Below are 16,888 nucleotides of genomic sequence, written 5' to 3' on the forward strand. Positions count from 1 at the left end.
TGTGCTGGAACCTGCTGGAAGGATTGGATGGTCAGGTGACCTGCTGTGCATGGCTGTGCATGACCTCATATGACCTCATCCTTGGTCATATGACCTGATCACCTGACTAGGCTGAGTAAGCAAGATGTTCTAGCAGGTTCCACCACAGAGGTATAAATATAAGGCCTACTCTGCCTGGGACTGTCTCTTCAGACTTGGTCTCTTAGGATCATCCACAGGTACCTATACTGTAGATAGGTCTTAGTCATCAGGTCTACTCCACTTCCTTGTTGCCTGCTTAGACTCTTGGCACTCTTAGGTGAGCAGACTTAGTCAGCCTGTGTTGCCCTAACAGATGGACACTTGGGCTATATCATTACTGGGAGTTCTTCAAATTGTTGATAGAGCTCCTCTTCCAATCCAGGATGGGCATGACACTGAAAAGATTTGTCTTGCTGATGGGGGGATGGATGTGGCATGGGATTGAATGGTTGGGCTGGAGGATGAAGAAGCATTGGCAGATGGTGGTCTTGGGTATCAGTAAGTTGTTGTTCTCAGGTCTGAAGCGAGCATCCTGCTAAACAATCAACTAGTGCTGATCATCCTTGTCACTACTCTGGGCTGGAAAAAAATGGAGGATGCTGTGGAGAAGGTGAAGAAAGTGGTGGGAGTTGCTGGTCTGTAGAGGTGTGAATTCATCTTAGTATTACTGTCATGATGTAAAGGCACTCTGTGCCAGTATGTGCAAGGGATTGTACCATATGATTTGCAAAAAGCTGCGGAGGCTGCCTGATCTCACAATCTCCCTACTCAACAGTGAGGAGGATAAGAACAAAGGAATAGATTTGCCATGGGAACATCAAGGGGAATGATAGTAAGATTAAGATATTGCATAATGTTGCCTAAAAAATCTACACATGTTACATACCATATCAGACTGGCAGCCAAATGGACTTCAACAGGAATGGAACACCAGGAGCAGTTATGGCCATCTACCGGTTACCCTGTGGCTGAGCACCTGGAAACCACATGATACCAGTCCACACGGAAACCAGCTGCTGCCGTTCCTGCTGTGTAGGGCGGTCTACAACCGTCATCCGACCGGTCACATGGTGTGCAAACACTTGGCAGAAACAAGAGGAATAATCTGAGGGAAAAAAAACGTTATGCGTTTCTGCCGGTTCCTTGGCGATGCGTCCACGGTGGGACGGCGTAGTTACCTAATCAATTATTTCCTCACCTGTGCGCTTATCTGCTTTTGTCCGCTTATTATCAACGCGGTCAGCAAGATGAGCCGTGAATACATGTCAGGAACGAAGTGTGACGTGACATCTTGATATTCATTCTCGGTCTTACGCATCTGTTTCCTCGCCTTTAATTTCTTTCGCGATCGACGAAAACGGGTTCAGGGCAGCGAAAAGACGTGTTATACATGATAGTAATGATACATGAAACTTCTACCACCTTCCATACAATATGTAAGCTCGGGCCTTCACTGGGCATTACAACGTCTTGCAAATCATCTTCCCCCTCTTTGCCTGAGCGTTACACAGTGCGACCTCAGTCGGCATAGCGATCAAGCTCGCTAGAAGAATTCCGCTCGTGTCACCGAAGCCGATGCTGCCAATGCGGAATTCACGTTCCTGTTTGCTCCGCTCTGGGTCTGGGCTTTCCGAGGGAGATGCGGTCTCCTGGGAGACGTGGTAAAAGGCGTTAACGTATGCCAGCCCACCGCAGATGCCCTCGCACGCTATGAGCACAAAGACGAGCAGGACTCCGGAGTCCGAGTCGGGGGAGGAGGAGAGGATGCCGTGGTAGGCTTCATAGGCTAGGGTGAGCAGGATGAGGAACTGGAGGAAGGAGGGGAGGGGAAGGTAGACGTAAGGCAGGGGGGGTAGGCCAAGGGAGAGAGAAGAGCGGGAGAAGAAAACGAAGCTTTGGTATACCAGCTGTTAGAAGTAAGTGTGAGTTTGCTATAAGATAGGAAAGCGTGGGGACGTACCTGCCACAGAGGATAATAATCTCTCACTGAGGTAATGAGCTGAGCAAGGAAGGGATGCTCAAGGGGAGATGGCACGGGATATACAAGCGTCGGTCCAATCCCTTGATTGATCGTATATTCAAATGTGTAGACACAGACTGTTGCGATGAATCAGTCAGAATGAAGAATGAAAGCGAGAAACGGGACATACAAAGGGGTAGGATGTACCGCAGCATCAACGGCTTGACCAAGACCCACTTGTCCCGCCCAGTCAGAGCAGAACTGATGACCTTGCTCTCCAGCGCATCCGCCTCTATTCCAACGTCCTCGGCATCTTCTGTCGGGAGTGAGGCATACGTATTGGAGGTGTTCTCCGATGACGATAGTGAGGCGAGGGCAGCTGGCTTTGGGAGCAGGAGGTGATACGCGAGAGGAATCACGAATGGGAGCACCTGTAGAGGGTTTAATGTGAGTACTTAAGTTGGAAGAACATAAAAGTCAACTCACAGAAGATATCCCTACGCCCTCTCGGACTCCTAGTGCTCTGAGCATCCACCACAATCCGGCACCGACCAGTCCGGCAGCGCCGGTGCCGCTGGCAAAATATCCCAAGCCACGGCGGTCTTCCCCGGAGGAGTTGTATGATGTGCTCAGTTGTAGCCAGGTGAGCTCGCCCAACCCAGAAGAAAAGGAGGCTATGGCGATTCCTATGAGGCGCATTGTCAAGGATTCCCCAGCGGCAACGATCTACGTAGGAATGCGATCAGATGGAGAACCGAAGCAAAGGGAAAGAGGGAATGCGCACGATCATTCCACCGACACTGAGTAGAGTGCAGCCCCACACTCTCTGAGCGTATCTTATCTTCCCTTTAAGCGCATAAGGCCATACGACCTTGCTCACCATCGCTGGGGCTATGTTGGCGAATGCGATGATGCCCTTTGGGGTGCTGGGGGGGACGAGATCCAGCGCGGCGGACAGGATGATGACATAAAGAACATTGTTGATGAGTCCAAAGAGCCAGAACGAGAGGGAGAGGCGGAGACGAGCGTGAGAAGATTGAGACGAGTTAGATTTGGACAGAAGACCAGCGGTTGGGGACGCGTCTTCTTCATTTGGTATTCGTGTATCCGAAGACATCATTTGCAAAGCGTAGGATGCTGAATACTCGGACACGGCGATATGTTGATGCCAATGGACAAAATATTCACGAATTCAAGACGAATCGTTGTAAGGACAGGGGGCAGGAGCAAGTTGCAGTCAGATAGCAACCGGCGTCAAATGCCGTGAGCGCTCTCCCAGAGTTAAGGAGCCGAACACAGCCACTCAGGGTTTTTCGAGCGCCCGCCTAAGGATTTTCATTCTCTGCCTCTTCCTATCATAACGTCCAAAATGCCTCCTGTGCCCAATATTTCAGGGCCGTCAAAAAAGTCTGCTGATGGAAAGAAAGATAAGAAGAAGATGGTGATGAGGGCTCAGCACAGACGGAGGCAGCAGGAAGAACACACGCTTAAGGAGTTAGTTCAGGCTGTCGACAGCTTCGTATGTCCATGCACGATTCCAACCTCCTCAGTCCTCTGACCCCATCACAGGACCCTTCCACTGCAGAATTGTTTGCGGGTTTGCCCTTATCTCTTCCTACACAGCGTGCCCTCCGCGCCGCATCCTACACCACACCTACCACGATCCAGGCCCGCACGCTCCAGCACACTCTGCGCGGACGAGACGTGCTCGGCGCAGCGCGCACGGGCTCGGGCAAGACCCTTGCCTTCCTCCTCCCCGTTCTCGAGCTCCTCTGGAGAAGCAAGTGGGGTCCACAAGATGGTCTGGGCGCGCTCATCATCTCCCCCACACGGGAATTAGCGATGCAAATATTCGAGGTACTTCGGAGCGTTGGGCAGTATCACAGCTTCTCAGCTGGGTTGGTCATTGGGGGAAAGAACGTGAGGGACGAACAGGAAAGGCTGACGAGGATGAACATATTGGTCGCTACACCTGGACGGCTTTTACAGCACATGGATCAAACAGCGGGATTCGCTACGGACAACCTGCAGATCCTTGGTGCGCTTTCCGCGTATGATATGATAATCAATCTAATCTCTCTGTGAAGTGCTGGATGAAGCTGACCGAATCCTGGATATGGGATTCTCTCACACCATCAATGCGATCATTGCGAATCTTCCCAAGACCCGCCAAACGCTGCTCTTCAGCGCCACCCAGACGCAGTCCGTCAAGGATCTTGCCCGCCTGAGTCTGAAAGACCCCGAGTTCGTCTCCGTTCGCGAAGCCGGGCAGGAGCTCGCAACGCCCAAGAACCTGGAGCAGCACTATCTCGTGTGCGAACTGGACAAGAAACTCGACGTACTCTACTCGTTTATCAAAGCGCATCTAAAGAGTAAGGCACTCGTCTTCCTCTCAAGCGGCAAGCAGGTTCGCTTCGTGTTCGAGGCCTTCCGCAAGCTCCAGCCGGGAATACCATTACTCCACTTACTAGGAAAACAAAAACTGGCAAAGAGAATGGACATATTTCAACGCTTCACCAGCAGCACGAATGCTGTCCTTTTCGCAACGGATATCGCTGCTCGTGGTCTAGACTTCCCCGCTGTGGACTGGGTTGTCCAGCTCGACGCACCAGAAGATGCAGACACGTACATCCATCGTGTTGGCCGTACGGCGCGATACGATTCCGCAGGAAAGGCGCTGCTGTTCCTCCTTCCGAACGAAGAGGAGGGGATGCTCAAAGAACTAGAGCGGAAAGAAGTGCGCGTGGAGAAGATCAAGGTGAAGGAGAGCAAGACGCAGAGCGTGGCGCAAAGCTTGCAAAGCTTTTGCTTCAAGGATCCGGAAATGAAGTACCTCGGCCAGCGGGCATTTGTCAGCTACCTCAGATCCGTGTGGCTGCAGAAGAACAAGGAAGTGTTTAACTTGGAGGAGATGCCGATCAAGAAGTTTGCCGCAAGCTTAGGGTTGCCGGGCGCACCGAGGATTAGGTTCAGGAGGGGACAGGGGGAAGATGGGAAGGAGAAGAAGAACAAAAGTAGAACACTTGCAGCTGAGGGGAACATCAGAGGGGGAAAGAAGGGGTCGGAAGACGAGGATGATAGTGGGGACAGTGAGCAGGAGGGCGACAACGAAGATGACGAAGATGCGGCAGCAACACAGTTTGCCGCTGCTGTCGTCGAGGCTACCATGGAGGAGCCTGAAACTGTCGCACCTACGAAAACCAAGTCCACCGTTCGCACAAAATACGACCGCATGTTCGAGCGGAAGAACCAGAACATCCTCTCCGCACATTATACCAAGCTTGTTGACCACACGGCTGAAGGGGATGCGGATGACTCTGAAGACTTCCTCACTCTGAAACGAGTAGACCACGCGTTGGAGGAAGACGAGGATGGTCCGGGAAGCAATGATCTCAGCAAGCGGAAGCTGAAGATTGGTCAGAGCAAGAAGGCGAGGCTGAGATTCAAGGGGGCAGGAACGAAGCTGGTGTTTGACGACGAAGGGGAAGGGAGGGACGCGTATGCGCTGGAGGATGATACGGAGTTTAACAAGGGTGATGTGAAGGCTGCAGGCCGGGAGTTCGCGGAGAGGGAGAGGGAACAGTTGAAAGTGGTAGATGTGGTAGATCGGGAGACGGTCCGGGAGAAAAGGAGGGAGAAGAAGAGGAGGAGGAAGGAGAGGGAGCGGGATATGGCTGGCGGGGCGGAGGACGAGGATGGTCCTGTGTTGGCGAGGGGAGAGGAGGAAGGAGATGCAGACGATGGGTATGTCAGCCCGGACTTTGGCTTTATACCGGACGAGAGCGAGGAAGAGAAAGAGGGGAGGCCGGCCAAGAAACGGAAGAAGCGTATGGCCTTTGAGCGAGAAGGGAGGGAGGATTTAGATGCACAGGAGGCACTTGCGCTTGAGTTGCTACAAGGAGCATTATAGAAGCTCGGCCAGCATCCAGCATGTGGATGTAGCATTCAGACAATTCTATGCATCTGTCTTAGTGTCGAATACAAGCTTCCCAGTGGTCAGATAAGAGCCAAGAAGCAGGGAATGGTGAAATTGGAGCGTCCGGATAAGTTACCATAAGCAAAGAAGTGGTATCATACAATATATACAACAATTCCCCGCCCTCATGTGGCACTCGGCGAGGTCCCAGGTCACATAATCTTCTTCCCCTGCTCCTCCACGAACTCCCACAACAGCGATCCCATCTTCTCGTCCTTCGTATCGTCTCTCGCGTGCCCCACCCTCGCCCAAGGCCAAAAGAACGCCCCTCCCATATCGCTCGTCTCCTCCGCTGTCCCCGCATACAAGCTCGTCAGCACGCCCAACGGATCAGGTGCAAAGCCGAGAACGTGATCCAGCGCCCACCGGGTGAGGGTAGGCGTATACCTGCTCGCGCTCGCACGGGTGTTACCGGGGTTCACTGCGACGGCCGTTATGCCTTGCGAGGCGTAGCGCCTGTTGAGCTCTTGGGTGAAACAGGCGAGAGCCCATCGGGTTTGAGTAAGCATGAGCATGGATGTGCCACGTGCTTTGCGCTCGTCCGTGTCCATCACTAGTCCGAAGTCGACGCCGCCTGCTGGTGCCCATGCTTGGGCGCTGGGGTAGGTTAGATATGAATACACAGCAGAGAGGGGTTGGAGCGGAGGAACGTACCTGGAAGAGACGTTGATTACCCGGACCTTGTTGCCCGGTGTGGTCTTCGCGGTCGAGAGTAGCACAGGAAGCAGGAGCATCGTCAAGTAGGCATGTCCTACAGATATTGATCATCAGATTCGGTCTAATACACTGATATCGACACCGGAACTTACCAACAAACCCGATGCCAAATGTCAAGTCCAAGCCCTGCTTGGTGAGCATCTCCAGCGGCGGGCCCATAACCCCCCTTCAAGCACTGTCAGTGCCTCAAGAATTCCCAGAAGTAGAATGACGTACGCGTTACAAAACAGTATATCGAGCCTTTCCTCCCGCTTGCGGAACTCCTTCACCGCAAGGGCAACACTCTCCAGGTCGGAGAGGTCGAGTTCCAGACAGTGGATGCTGTTGTTCCCCGACTCGACCTGGAGCTCTGCTACGGCTTCCTCGCCTTTGGAGAGGGTATGGCAGCCTAAGTACACCGTACAGTTGTGTAATGCAAGGTACTGTATTCCCGTCAGCCTCCTCCGCAATCAAGGGCCGGGGAAACGGACCTTTGCTGTTAGCCTCCCTAGGCCAGAGTTACCCCCAGTGACGATGGCGACCTTGCCGCCCAAGTCCGGGATATCGTCCACGCTCCACGTGGGTTTGGGCGGCCAAGCCTGCTGCCACTCGTCGTCGATGGCGGATAAGTAGTTGCCCATCGTTTCACCAATAGTATGTTCCTCGAACGTCGTCGTCGTCGGTGTAAGTTCTGTCGTTGTGGTTTATGTTAAGTATAGCGTAGAAACCAGTATGGTTGGTATCGTCGTTGCTATAGTGGTACAAGTTTGTGTTTGTGCACACTGCAGCCCCGCAAGCCACGGGTCTTGTACGGTCCACGTCAATGCACATGCCTAGGCATCGACATTGCCAGAGTTATCCGGCATAAGTCCTAACCCGCCCGAGGCAGGTCATGTGCAGTTTCCGTCGGTGGGCTGTCCCGCTCCCGCAACACCGCGCCGACCGGGCTGGGCTGGCGGGATGAACACCTTAGTAGCCAAGCTATGCATGACTATTGATAGAAGTCACGAGCACGGGCGCTTATGTGGGGGCTGGATGGTGAGAGGCAGTGACCGCGCACGGACCTCGGAGACGTCCGGAGGCTGACTCGCACGACAGCGACTCGGCTCCGGTCGGATATGCAATATCCATTTCCTGCCGCTAACGGGAATACGACAATCATTGTAATACAATAATATTAATCCGGTAATCAATCAATCATATTCTTCAAACGTCTCCTCTTCATAGCCAATTTCCATCCCACCACCATCTCCGTCATACGCCTCCTCCGCATATCCGCTTTCGTCCCACGTGCCCTCCTCACCCTCCTCGGCCACCTCTACCTCCCCGCCCTCCTGCACCATTTCCTGCCTCGCTAACCCCTTGCCTTTCCCTCTCGTTTCTATCTTATCAGGCATCAACCAGTCGTCATAATACTGACAATCCCTTGCGTTCACAGGACCCTTGGGCGCACAGAAGTCGAACACCTCGCATAGTCCACAGGGGATCTCGCTCAGCCCAGAACCATACGTCTCCCTTCGCACAGCACGGAATACAGAGCCAGAGAACGAGAGAGACAGAGGAGAGGCATCGCGGAACGTAACTGGCGAGAGAGATCGTGTCGGCGAGAGAGATGCTCTACGTTTCTTGCGCGACCGGGGCTGGTCAGAACCATCATCGTCTTCCTCGGACTCAGACTCGTCGGAGCGTGAAGACCGTTTGCGTTTCATGTTTCCTGAGCGGTGGTGAGAATGTTCGTCGTCGGAATCGTGTTTCTCGTCTTTTTCGTCTTCGTCATCAGATCGTGAGCGCCGCTTAGACCGCTTCTTCCGCCTTGCGCGATCGTCCTCGCTCTCCTCGTCACTCTCACTGGCCGCTCTCTTCCTCTTCTTCCTCTTCTCCCGACTCCTTTCCCGCTCTCTGTCCTCGTCGCTCTCCTTCTCCTCCCACCCTTTCCCTCCCGACCCAGGCAACGACTCAATCTTCCCATCATACACTAGCACGTCTAGCAGACTCTTGACGTGCTCGTCCTCCAGCTTGACCTCTGTGAGCCCTGAACCGTGTACGAACCTCCTCACATCTGCGAGCGTTGGGTACTTGTCCGTGCGCGATGTCGGCCACACCTGATAGTCATCGCCTACAAACGTCTGTGTATCTATAAGACTCTCTGTCCTCTAACTCGGAAAATTGAAACTAACTCACCTTCTTCTCGATAAACGTATATACGGCCTGTAGCAAGCCCTCAATAAACCCCACATCAAGCTCATTATCATTAAACCACGGCCCTCCCGTAAGCTCCACACTCGGCTTCAGATTAAAGAGCATATACGTCTTCCGCGTAGGGAACTTGACGTTCTTCACGCTCTTGACGAGCTGTCGCTGCTCGAGCTGCTTCAGGCAGCGGTTGATTACCGTGGCGTGCAAGTTTGTCTTCGCTTTGAGCGACTTTGTCCAGATACCTTCGGTTCCCGAGTTACGGATATGTGTGTAAACCATCGATTCGTCGCCCTGTAGTGCCCCCAGCCTATAAACCCACCAAGCGAGTCAGTCGGGAAGGTCCACTCGCAGTGAGAGAAACTTACAGTCTCGCATCCTTAGCATTGACCGCCTTAAAACAAGGCTTCCCCTTACTATCCTTCATCATCTTCAACAAGCTCTTCCTCAACAGCGCGTTAATAGCCTGCTGGAGCTCGATCACCGGATACCCGGGACAGGAAGCCTCGACCTCTCGCTGGTAGAGGACATCGGCGTCGACGACAGCTTTGTATAGCACTTGCTCTACAGAGGAGAGGGTGTCTGTCCCAGATGGATCGGATTTGGGAGGCATGGTCGACGTCGAGCAAGGGGTATACAATGGGGATATATGACCCTCAGGAAGCACAAACGCTCACAGGAGCTTAATTTAATTCCGGTTTGTTCAACTTTCGCGTCCCTGACGCGCACGCGCCTACTTTCACCATCATCTCTACTGCTGCTCGAACTAGAAAATGGCACCAAGACGACGAAGGTCGACACGTCATTCACGTCCGGCTACGAAGAAGGTGGTGAGTGAACAGATCGTGAGCGACGACGATGAGGAAGAGATGCAGCCTGCTCCTGAGGAACCGGAGAGCGAGCCTGTGAACGAAGAAGAGCAGGAGGAAGAGGACCAACCTGAGGAGGAGGAGGATGCTCAGATGGAGGGGGACGAGGAAGGGGATGAGGATGAGGATGCTGAAGGGGATGAAGATGGGGATGCGGAGGAAGGTGGGGATGCGACGGGAGAGGCGGAAGGAGACGTCGATGCTGATGGGGACGAAGATGCCGAGTCGGTTGAAGGACCGCGCTCTGATGCGAACTCTGACGCCTCTTCCCCCGTTGCTCGACGGGGTCGTGGGAGACCGAGAGGAAGACCACGGGGCCGCCCGCGCGGGAGTAGGGGGACGACCCGGGGGACTGGGCGAGGGCCTGGTAGGCCGAGAGGAAGGGGAAGGGGGAGAGGAAGAGGCAGGGGGAGGGGGAAAAGGATCCGGGACTCGGAGGCTGGGGTGTGGACGTTGCAGGCTGGTGAGGAACTGCCGGAGGGGATAGACACGGAAGGTTAGATCTGTTTACACCTAGGTACGCACACTGCTGACTGGAACGTCTGTCTGCCAGGATTCTTCGGGCGCGTCGGTGGACCTCTAACGCGCACCGTCGGCGGGCGGGATTACGAACTCGCTGGCGACGAGCTCAAGACGGACGACGACGTCAAAGGCGACGCAAAGATCGACGCGCGTGGGAACCTGCTCGGCGGGCGGGAGTTCAAAGCGCACACATTCACCTCCCCTTACCGCTCAGACACAGAACGCAAGTATATGCTGTCGATCGACGCGGCGCGTACTTCTGGGTTCAGGGACTCGCTGTACTTCTTTAGGAGGAATCCGCTACTGGTGAAGCTTACCCTTAGCCAAGGGGAGAAGGACGCGTTGATCGCGGATGGAAAGTTGAGCACGAACCTCAAGAGCAGGAGCGTCACGATGGTCACTGCGAGAAGTGCGTACAAGTGCCAGGGTGCGAAACTAATCAGGGGTATGGTCTTTCCTTGTTGTAGAAGACAGATCCTAAATAATCCCAGATGGGAAATGGGCGACGGATGACTACTACGAAGACAAGTCTCGGGAAGAATGCATAGCACAAGGGATCATCCCCGGAGATCCTGTCGGCGAACTCCCTGACCCTATGGCAGTAGTCGACTCCACGCAGGCGCTACGCAAAGCTGCGACGGCATATGACCGGATCTCCAAGCCGACAAACGAGATGACAACGCGCTACGGCGGGCCGGGTCTCTCTCCTTTCAGGCAGGAGATGGGCCAGGCTAAACGGCAGATGCTCTTGCGCGAAGGTGTCGACGAGCGCACGTGGATGTGGCGCACTGCGATGGACATCTGGGAATCGAATGACGAGATCCGCCGGCTGAGAGAAGAACGGTTACAGGCATTTTCTTCGCCCTGGGATCAGGGCTCTTGGAGTACTGCGGGAAAGCTCGATGTCGTCATGCCCCCCGAGGGTGCGGGGCTAAGTAACATCGGCCCTCCGCCGGTGCCCATCACATATGCGAAGAGTCCTGTTCCTGGGTCGCGGCAACTTGGCACGCCCCAGCCGGAGAACTTGCTCGTACAAGCGCTCACCTCAAGCCAGAAACGCGCGAGCAGCGAGATGGTTGAAGAACCTGCAGATACTGCTCCGGCCAAAAAGCGGAGAAGGACGGATATGGCTATGGGGCTGTATGATGGGTATACCGACCTGCCGATGTGTATGTTCACTCCCTGTTCCTGTCAGTCTGTTCGAGCTCACACTATCATTCAGTCCCAGGCGACACCCAACCTACATCCGTCAAGTGGGAAAAGCTTCCCCAATCTCGCATGCTCATCGCCGGGACTAACAAGGTTGGCTCCCAAGCCTGGGGTCTGGCATACGTCGACGTCGTCATGGACTTGAGCAAGCCTAAAGAGGAGCCACCAACGGTGGACACCATGGTGCTGGATCCGGCGCTGCAATGAGCTGCGTAGTCGTGCAAGGCGTGTTGTAAGTTTTATTGTACTAATTATACTATTGTTGCCTGCATGAGAGAGCATGGGCGGGCTTGGCGTCTAACCAAGCCTGGATCACGTGAACGGTTTGTTTCTGGCGACCACATAGACATCCCTTCCGACCAACTCCTTGCACGGGAAAACTTGCTGCGGGGATATCGGGACTCTGATAAACTTGAATGTATTACCAAATCGGCTTCGTCTTCTTCCTTCTGCCTTCCTTCTTCTGCACGACCCCACGTGCCGACAAACCCGGCGGTGAGCTGGCAGCACGGCCGACGACCACTATCTGCAAGACCACCACAAAGCACAACGCCCTATCACCCGATCTTCAAACATGTACGCGATCGAACCACCCGGACTCTCCAAGCGTCTAACCCGAGTTTGCCTAGGACCTCGAATGGCGCTTACGTTCCCCCTCACAAGCGCGGGTTCCGCCCCACCTCTGAAACAAGCGCCTCAACTTTGAGCAACCCTCCGCTGTCTATTCGCACGTTCCCACAGCCCGACTCCTCTCGTTCTTTCCGTAAGAGGCCTTCGGACCCATATGCAAACTTCCCCGTGGCGTTCAGCGGTGCTTTTAGGCGTAACAACAGGTTAGTCGCCTTCCCACAATATACTTGCACATTGATAGAGATAGCCAGGAACGGGGAGAAGACGTACACCATCCGGCAGATCCAGGAGCGGGTCCCTGGTGCTAGCTCGCACACGTTTGTCCAAGCCGCCCCTCCCCTTCGAGACACAGACGAGCACGAGCACCCAAGAGCCTCGGTCGACCCCTCAGTACAGGACCCTCCCTGGTATCAGAAGATATGCCGTATTATGGTGCACCTTGATGCGCACCCTGCGGGGCCCGAGGAACTCTGGACGAGACATAGCTTCCCCTTACTGGAAGCGAGCATGACCTCGGAGTTGAAGATCCCCTTATTCGTCCAGCTCCCGAACCAGAGGTGGGAGTTCAAAGGCCGCTCCGAGATCGCTTTGTATGAGATATTTGAAGGAGGGAGCGAGGAGGTGCGGGGCTTTGTGGAAAAGAGAAAGGAGAGCGAGAAGCTGAAATGGGTGGAGACTTGGAAAGATCTATTGGGGATGGATTGGGCCAGAGTGGAGCTTAGTTTGGCGGAGGACCAGAGTTTGGGGAACCCGATGGAGGGGATTTAGAGGTTAGATGTTGGGGGGTTTGCTTGATTGGGATGGGATGGGATGGGATGCTCTCTGGGATGTTGGTCTTCCTCCGGAGCATCTTGAATTTGTCAGTTGCACACTAGCCAGCAATGTCGCGGTGTAAGGGATACGTAGATATCCAGGGATACGTAGATATCCCCGTAATTAATATTAACATATAAAGTAACACCGCCTCTTATGGCGATCGGATCGTCCGATGGACTTACACATAGTGGGTGGCTATCTCTCTATGATTACACACGTATGTATTACTACTAGATAGTAATACATTGGTACAGTGTATTTACTGGAAGCGAAAGGGCATCGGAAGCCCTTTCGGAAACCTTATTGGTAATTTGGAGAAAGGGTCGAATCCCTTAACTATCCCGTGTTTTTCTAGCCATTTTGCCTGTCTATGAGCACTGCCGGCGTCAGAGCGCCAGGAACACGTGAACGCTTTTGTCTTTGGCGACCTCTTTCTATCCTGTTCTCCTGACATGCATCCTTTTCAACGAGTTCCTTGCACCCGGAGACTATTTGGGGATACCGGGGACTCTGACAAACCTGAATGTATTACCTAATCGGATTTTTCCTTCGTCCTCCTGCCGATATTTTTATTGATGGAGACGGCCGGCTGCGGACTTATCAGGCTGGCCGCACAGCTCGTTGCCACTAGTACTCTCTTCAGCACCACCATACTGCGCAGTATCACGACTTTCAAAGATGTACGTAAACCAACCTCCCCGACATGTACGGGTCCTCCAAGTCTAACCCGAGTTTGTCTAGGACCTCGATCGGCACTTACGTCCCGCCTCACAGGCGCGAGTCCCTCCCCCCAACCTCTGAAACAACCGCCTCGACAGTGAGCAACCCTCCTAGTAGAGCTTCATCTCCCGACCCGTATGCGAACACGCCCGCGGCGTTCAGCCGTGTTTCTAGGCGTAACAACAGCCTGAAGTCAGTTACCTTCTCTTTCCTTCCCACAATACACTTACATGTTGATAACGGTAACCAGGGACGGGAGGAAGACGTACACCTTCCAGCAGATTCGGGAGCGGATTCCCGCTCCCGGGTCGCAGACGTTCGTCCAAGCCGTCCGCAGCCGTGAGGAGAACCCAGGCCCGGTCGACCCCTTAGTACCAAAACCTCCGTGGTGGAAGACGATATGCCGTATCATGGTACATCTTGGTATGCACCCTGCTGCGCCTGAAGAGCTCTGGACTCGGGTGCATAACCGGGCCTTATTGGAGGCGAGCCTGACCTCCCAGGCGAAGATCCCGTTATTTGTCGAGCTCCTGAACCGGAGGTGGGAGTTCAAAGGCCACTACGAGATCACGCGGTATGAGATATTCAAAGGCCTGAGCGAGGAGGTAAAGGTGTTTATAGAGAGTAGAAAGGAGAGCAAGTTGTGGAAATGGCCGGAGACTGTCAATTGGAATGAGCTGCTGATGACGGATTGGGCTAGAGTGGAGCTTAGGTTGGTGGAGGATCAGAGTTTGGGGAACCCGATGGAGGGGATGTAGAGGTTGGAGTTTCTTGTGCTCTCTGCAAGCTTCGGGTTAGACTTTCTCCGGAGCATCTTAGGTTTGTCAATTGCACACTAGCCAGCAATGTCGTGAAAGCTTTATTGACCAATGGTCGAAATGATAAGGAACTCGGGTGAGCAGGCAGTCAAGCAGGGCATTTGGCTGAAATGAGGGTGGTCGTGTTGCAAACGCAGAAGGGGCACGGAGGCATATATAGGGTTATTTTTAATCACCAAATAGGAGTGTAACTAACTCCGCCGCCGTTGGAACGACGCAAAAGGAGACGGAAGCAAGGGACAATGACGTCGAGTCACCAGTCAGCCATTTCCTTAATAGGCAATCGCATAGGGGTTCTCGCCAGCGCACAACTTTTGTCATCTATACCACACGACACTGCAAAGGGTGCTCATATCTGCAGTACTTCTTATCTGTGGATGCGTCTATCTTCTCTTTCTCTCTCTCTGATTGTATATCCTATACTTGCTAAACTTACGAAGACGAGGTCTTTATCCATATCCGCAGTCACACGTCTTGATACGAGGATGGACACGCTCGCCGAGTTCCTCAGGAAACAGAAGTTTATCTTCCTACGCGATGTCGCCGCACACAACCACAGCCGCTGGTCCGTTGTGACAGGCAACGAAGCGGGCGGTGCGTCTCCCTCTCCCTCACTCCCATGCACGCTAATCCACGAGTCCGCGCAGACCTCGATAGTCAAGTGAGCGCGATCGCCTATGCCTACCTGACCACTACCCTCCTACACACTCCGACTGTCGCCCTCTCCCGCACTCCGAGAACAGACTTCCGCCTCCGGCCGGAAAACATCCTCGCCCTCTCCTACGCCTCGATCACACCCGACGACCTGGTATGCATCGACGACCTCCCCCACCCATTGCCGGGGTTCTCACGGATCGCCTTGGTGGACCATAATCGCCTTGGCCCGGAATTCGCTGCTACCGAAGCTCGGGGACGCGTAACAGGCGTGATAGACCATCATGAAGACGAGAAACTGTATCTTGGGGTCTCGCCGCGGCTTATCTTGCCCCCGGAAAGAGCTGCGAGCTGCAGCTCACTGGTTACGTCGAACTTCCGGCTAACGTGGGACCAGAATCCTGCCGACGTACCGAAAGAACTCGCCTTCCTCCTCTTGTGCACTGTCTTGATCGATACGGGCGGACTGAAGCCGAGCGGGAAGGCACAGCCAATCGATTTCCGAGCTATGGAGTACCTGCTCCCAAAGGCAGGGCTCCTTCCCTCCACAGAAGTGAACACCGCTGCACTGGAAGCGGGTACGTTACCGGACCGGGTCGAGGAGCTGTCCCAGGAACTCCTGGTCACGAAGTTCGACGTGCACGACCTGTCGACGCACGATCTGCTTAGGAGGGACTATAAACAGTACGAGTACTCGACTGCGGAGGATGAAGGCGGCTACGCGGTCCATGTGGGACTCGCGACCGTTCCTGTCAGCTTGAACGTCCTTTCCCAGAAGCCGCCTGGGATATGGGCAGCAGGAGAGGAGTATATGCGTGAACGAGAGCTAGACGTGCTCGGGATGCTCCTCACGTACAGGACGGAGAAGAAGGGGAAACACAGGCGGAAGCTCGTTTTCCTCGTCCGGCCGGGAGGGGATAGCGTATTGCTCGACATGCTAGCCAGCGCGTTGGAGGAAGAGGAGGAGCTGGAGTTGAAGAGAGAGCTGGAGTGGGAGGGGGATCTGAGAGCCCCTCCAGGAAGAGCGAGGATCTGGGATCAGGGAAATGTGAAGGCTACGAGGAAACAGGTGGCGCCGGTCGTGGGCAGGGCGTGTAAGATGTATCTGGGGTTGGAGTGATTACGGTGTTGGATTTGTGTACTTTGTACGTGTTAAAGACAATCAAAGCGGATTTGTTGTTTACGGTTGAGTGCTCGGGGATACGCAGATGATGCATTGAAGAATATTCCTGCCGGACACATGAACACATGTGTATAACCCCTTCCAGGAGTAGCCAACAACTCTCTTCATTTCTTATTACAGTCAATTGAAGGAGTGCAAGTTGTTTACCACCCTTGAGGACATGTCAGGTATATCACACTGCTGGATGACGTCATACCCACCACTTGTACACATCTCTTGCCCACAATGCATGTATACATATGTACCTACGCTATAATGTTCATGTTTGATTAATGTGAAGTATTACCGTATGGAGTGGACGTCTTCGAGGGTGTGCCGTTGACCTGGTGCATGAAGATGCGAGTGGGGCGGAGGGAACAAGAAAGGAAGGAGGAAGAACGGGCTGGAGGGGAGGCTCTGGTGCTGTGAAGTTGTGGGAGGTTGGAACTGAGGTTCAGGAAGGCGATGAGGATAAGGGAGAGGAGCTGGAGGTATAGGTGCTTGTTGAGTGCTTGACCACGCCTAGGAAACATTCATTAATGTTGTCCATTTTCGAGTGCGATCACATAGCGACACCATACGCCATATTGTATTCCTTCAATTCCTGTAGCATATCCCCCTCTCAATTCACAATTCTCATCC

At 53.9% G+C, this 16,888-nt stretch overlaps 8 protein-coding genes across 8 annotated transcripts; 5 read left to right on the forward strand and 3 right to left on the reverse strand.

The window, feature by feature from the left end:
* Nucleotides 1-1,481: 1,481 nt before the first annotated feature.
* DACRYDRAFT_53179 (batten's disease protein Cln3) lies at nucleotides 1,482-3,098 on the reverse strand (the record flags this gene model as incomplete). Its single annotated transcript, XM_040775154.1, has 5 exons — nucleotides 1,482-1,928; nucleotides 1,982-2,118; nucleotides 2,172-2,412; nucleotides 2,468-2,707; nucleotides 2,766-3,098. 5 exons carry the CDS (start codon nucleotides 3,096-3,098, stop codon nucleotides 1,482-1,484), a joined length of 1,398 nt encoding a protein of 465 aa, XP_040628190.1.
* A 252-nt stretch (nucleotides 3,099-3,350) lies between these two features.
* DACRYDRAFT_94986 (DEAD-domain-containing protein) lies at nucleotides 3,351-5,891 on the forward strand (the record flags this gene model as incomplete). Its single annotated transcript, XM_040777256.1, has 3 exons — nucleotides 3,351-3,500; nucleotides 3,551-4,019; nucleotides 4,069-5,891. The coding sequence occupies 3 exons, from the start codon at nucleotides 3,351-3,353 to the stop codon at nucleotides 5,889-5,891; spliced, it is 2,442 nt and encodes an 813-aa protein (XP_040628191.1).
* Nucleotides 5,892-6,023: 132 nt separating this feature from the next.
* DACRYDRAFT_22483 (NADP-binding protein) lies at nucleotides 6,024-7,396 on the reverse strand. The gene is made up of 5 exons (XM_040772822.1): nucleotides 7,145-7,396; nucleotides 6,891-7,096; nucleotides 6,767-6,840; nucleotides 6,612-6,708; nucleotides 6,024-6,554 (listed from the first exon to the last, which is right to left on the reverse strand). The coding sequence occupies exons 1-5, from the start codon at nucleotides 7,292-7,294 to the stop codon at nucleotides 6,110-6,112; spliced, it is 972 nt and encodes a 323-aa protein (XP_040628192.1). The 5' UTR covers nucleotides 7,295-7,396; the 3' UTR covers nucleotides 6,024-6,109.
* Nucleotides 7,397-7,846: 450 nt separating this feature from the next.
* On the reverse strand, nucleotides 7,847-9,459 carry DACRYDRAFT_52685 (uncharacterized protein; the record flags this gene model as incomplete). The annotated part of the gene is made up of 3 exons (XM_040775122.1): nucleotides 7,847-8,787; nucleotides 8,831-9,156; nucleotides 9,215-9,459. The coding sequence occupies 3 exons, from the start codon at nucleotides 9,457-9,459 to the stop codon at nucleotides 7,847-7,849; spliced, it is 1,512 nt and encodes a 503-aa protein (XP_040628193.1).
* Nucleotides 9,460-9,715: 256 nt separating this feature from the next.
* Nucleotides 9,716-11,653, forward strand: DACRYDRAFT_100290 (uncharacterized protein; the record flags this gene model as incomplete). Its single annotated transcript, XM_040767440.1, has 4 exons — nucleotides 9,716-10,211; nucleotides 10,269-10,682; nucleotides 10,729-11,406; nucleotides 11,460-11,653. 4 exons carry the CDS (start codon nucleotides 9,716-9,718, stop codon nucleotides 11,651-11,653), a joined length of 1,782 nt encoding a protein of 593 aa, XP_040628194.1.
* A 209-nt stretch (nucleotides 11,654-11,862) lies between these two features.
* On the forward strand, nucleotides 11,863-12,844 carry DACRYDRAFT_116489 (uncharacterized protein; the record flags this gene model as incomplete). The annotated part of the gene is made up of 4 exons (XM_040770212.1): nucleotides 11,863-11,941; nucleotides 11,992-12,022; nucleotides 12,076-12,279; nucleotides 12,328-12,844. 4 exons carry the CDS (start codon nucleotides 11,863-11,865, stop codon nucleotides 12,842-12,844), a joined length of 831 nt encoding a protein of 276 aa, XP_040628195.1.
* Nucleotides 12,845-13,595: 751 nt separating this feature from the next.
* On the forward strand, nucleotides 13,596-14,370 carry DACRYDRAFT_107856 (uncharacterized protein; the record flags this gene model as incomplete). Its single annotated transcript, XM_040768549.1, has 2 exons — nucleotides 13,596-13,804; nucleotides 13,863-14,370. The coding sequence occupies 2 exons, from the start codon at nucleotides 13,596-13,598 to the stop codon at nucleotides 14,368-14,370; spliced, it is 717 nt and encodes a 238-aa protein (XP_040628196.1).
* A 545-nt stretch (nucleotides 14,371-14,915) lies between these two features.
* On the forward strand, nucleotides 14,916-16,247 carry DACRYDRAFT_116490 (DHH phosphoesterase; the record flags this gene model as incomplete). Its single annotated transcript, XM_040770213.1, has 2 exons — nucleotides 14,916-15,024; nucleotides 15,078-16,247. The coding sequence occupies 2 exons, from the start codon at nucleotides 14,916-14,918 to the stop codon at nucleotides 16,202-16,204; spliced, it is 1,236 nt and encodes a 411-aa protein (XP_040628197.1). The 3' UTR covers nucleotides 16,205-16,247.
* Between the last annotated feature and the right edge of the window lie 641 nt (nucleotides 16,248-16,888).

This window comes from Dacryopinax primogenitus, assembly GCF_000292625.1.
Source record: "Dacryopinax primogenitus strain DJM-731 SS1 chromosome Unknown DACRYscaffold_10, whole genome shotgun sequence".
NCBI classification, from domain to species: Eukaryota; Fungi; Basidiomycota; class Dacrymycetes; order Dacrymycetales; family Dacrymycetaceae; genus Dacryopinax; species Dacryopinax primogenitus.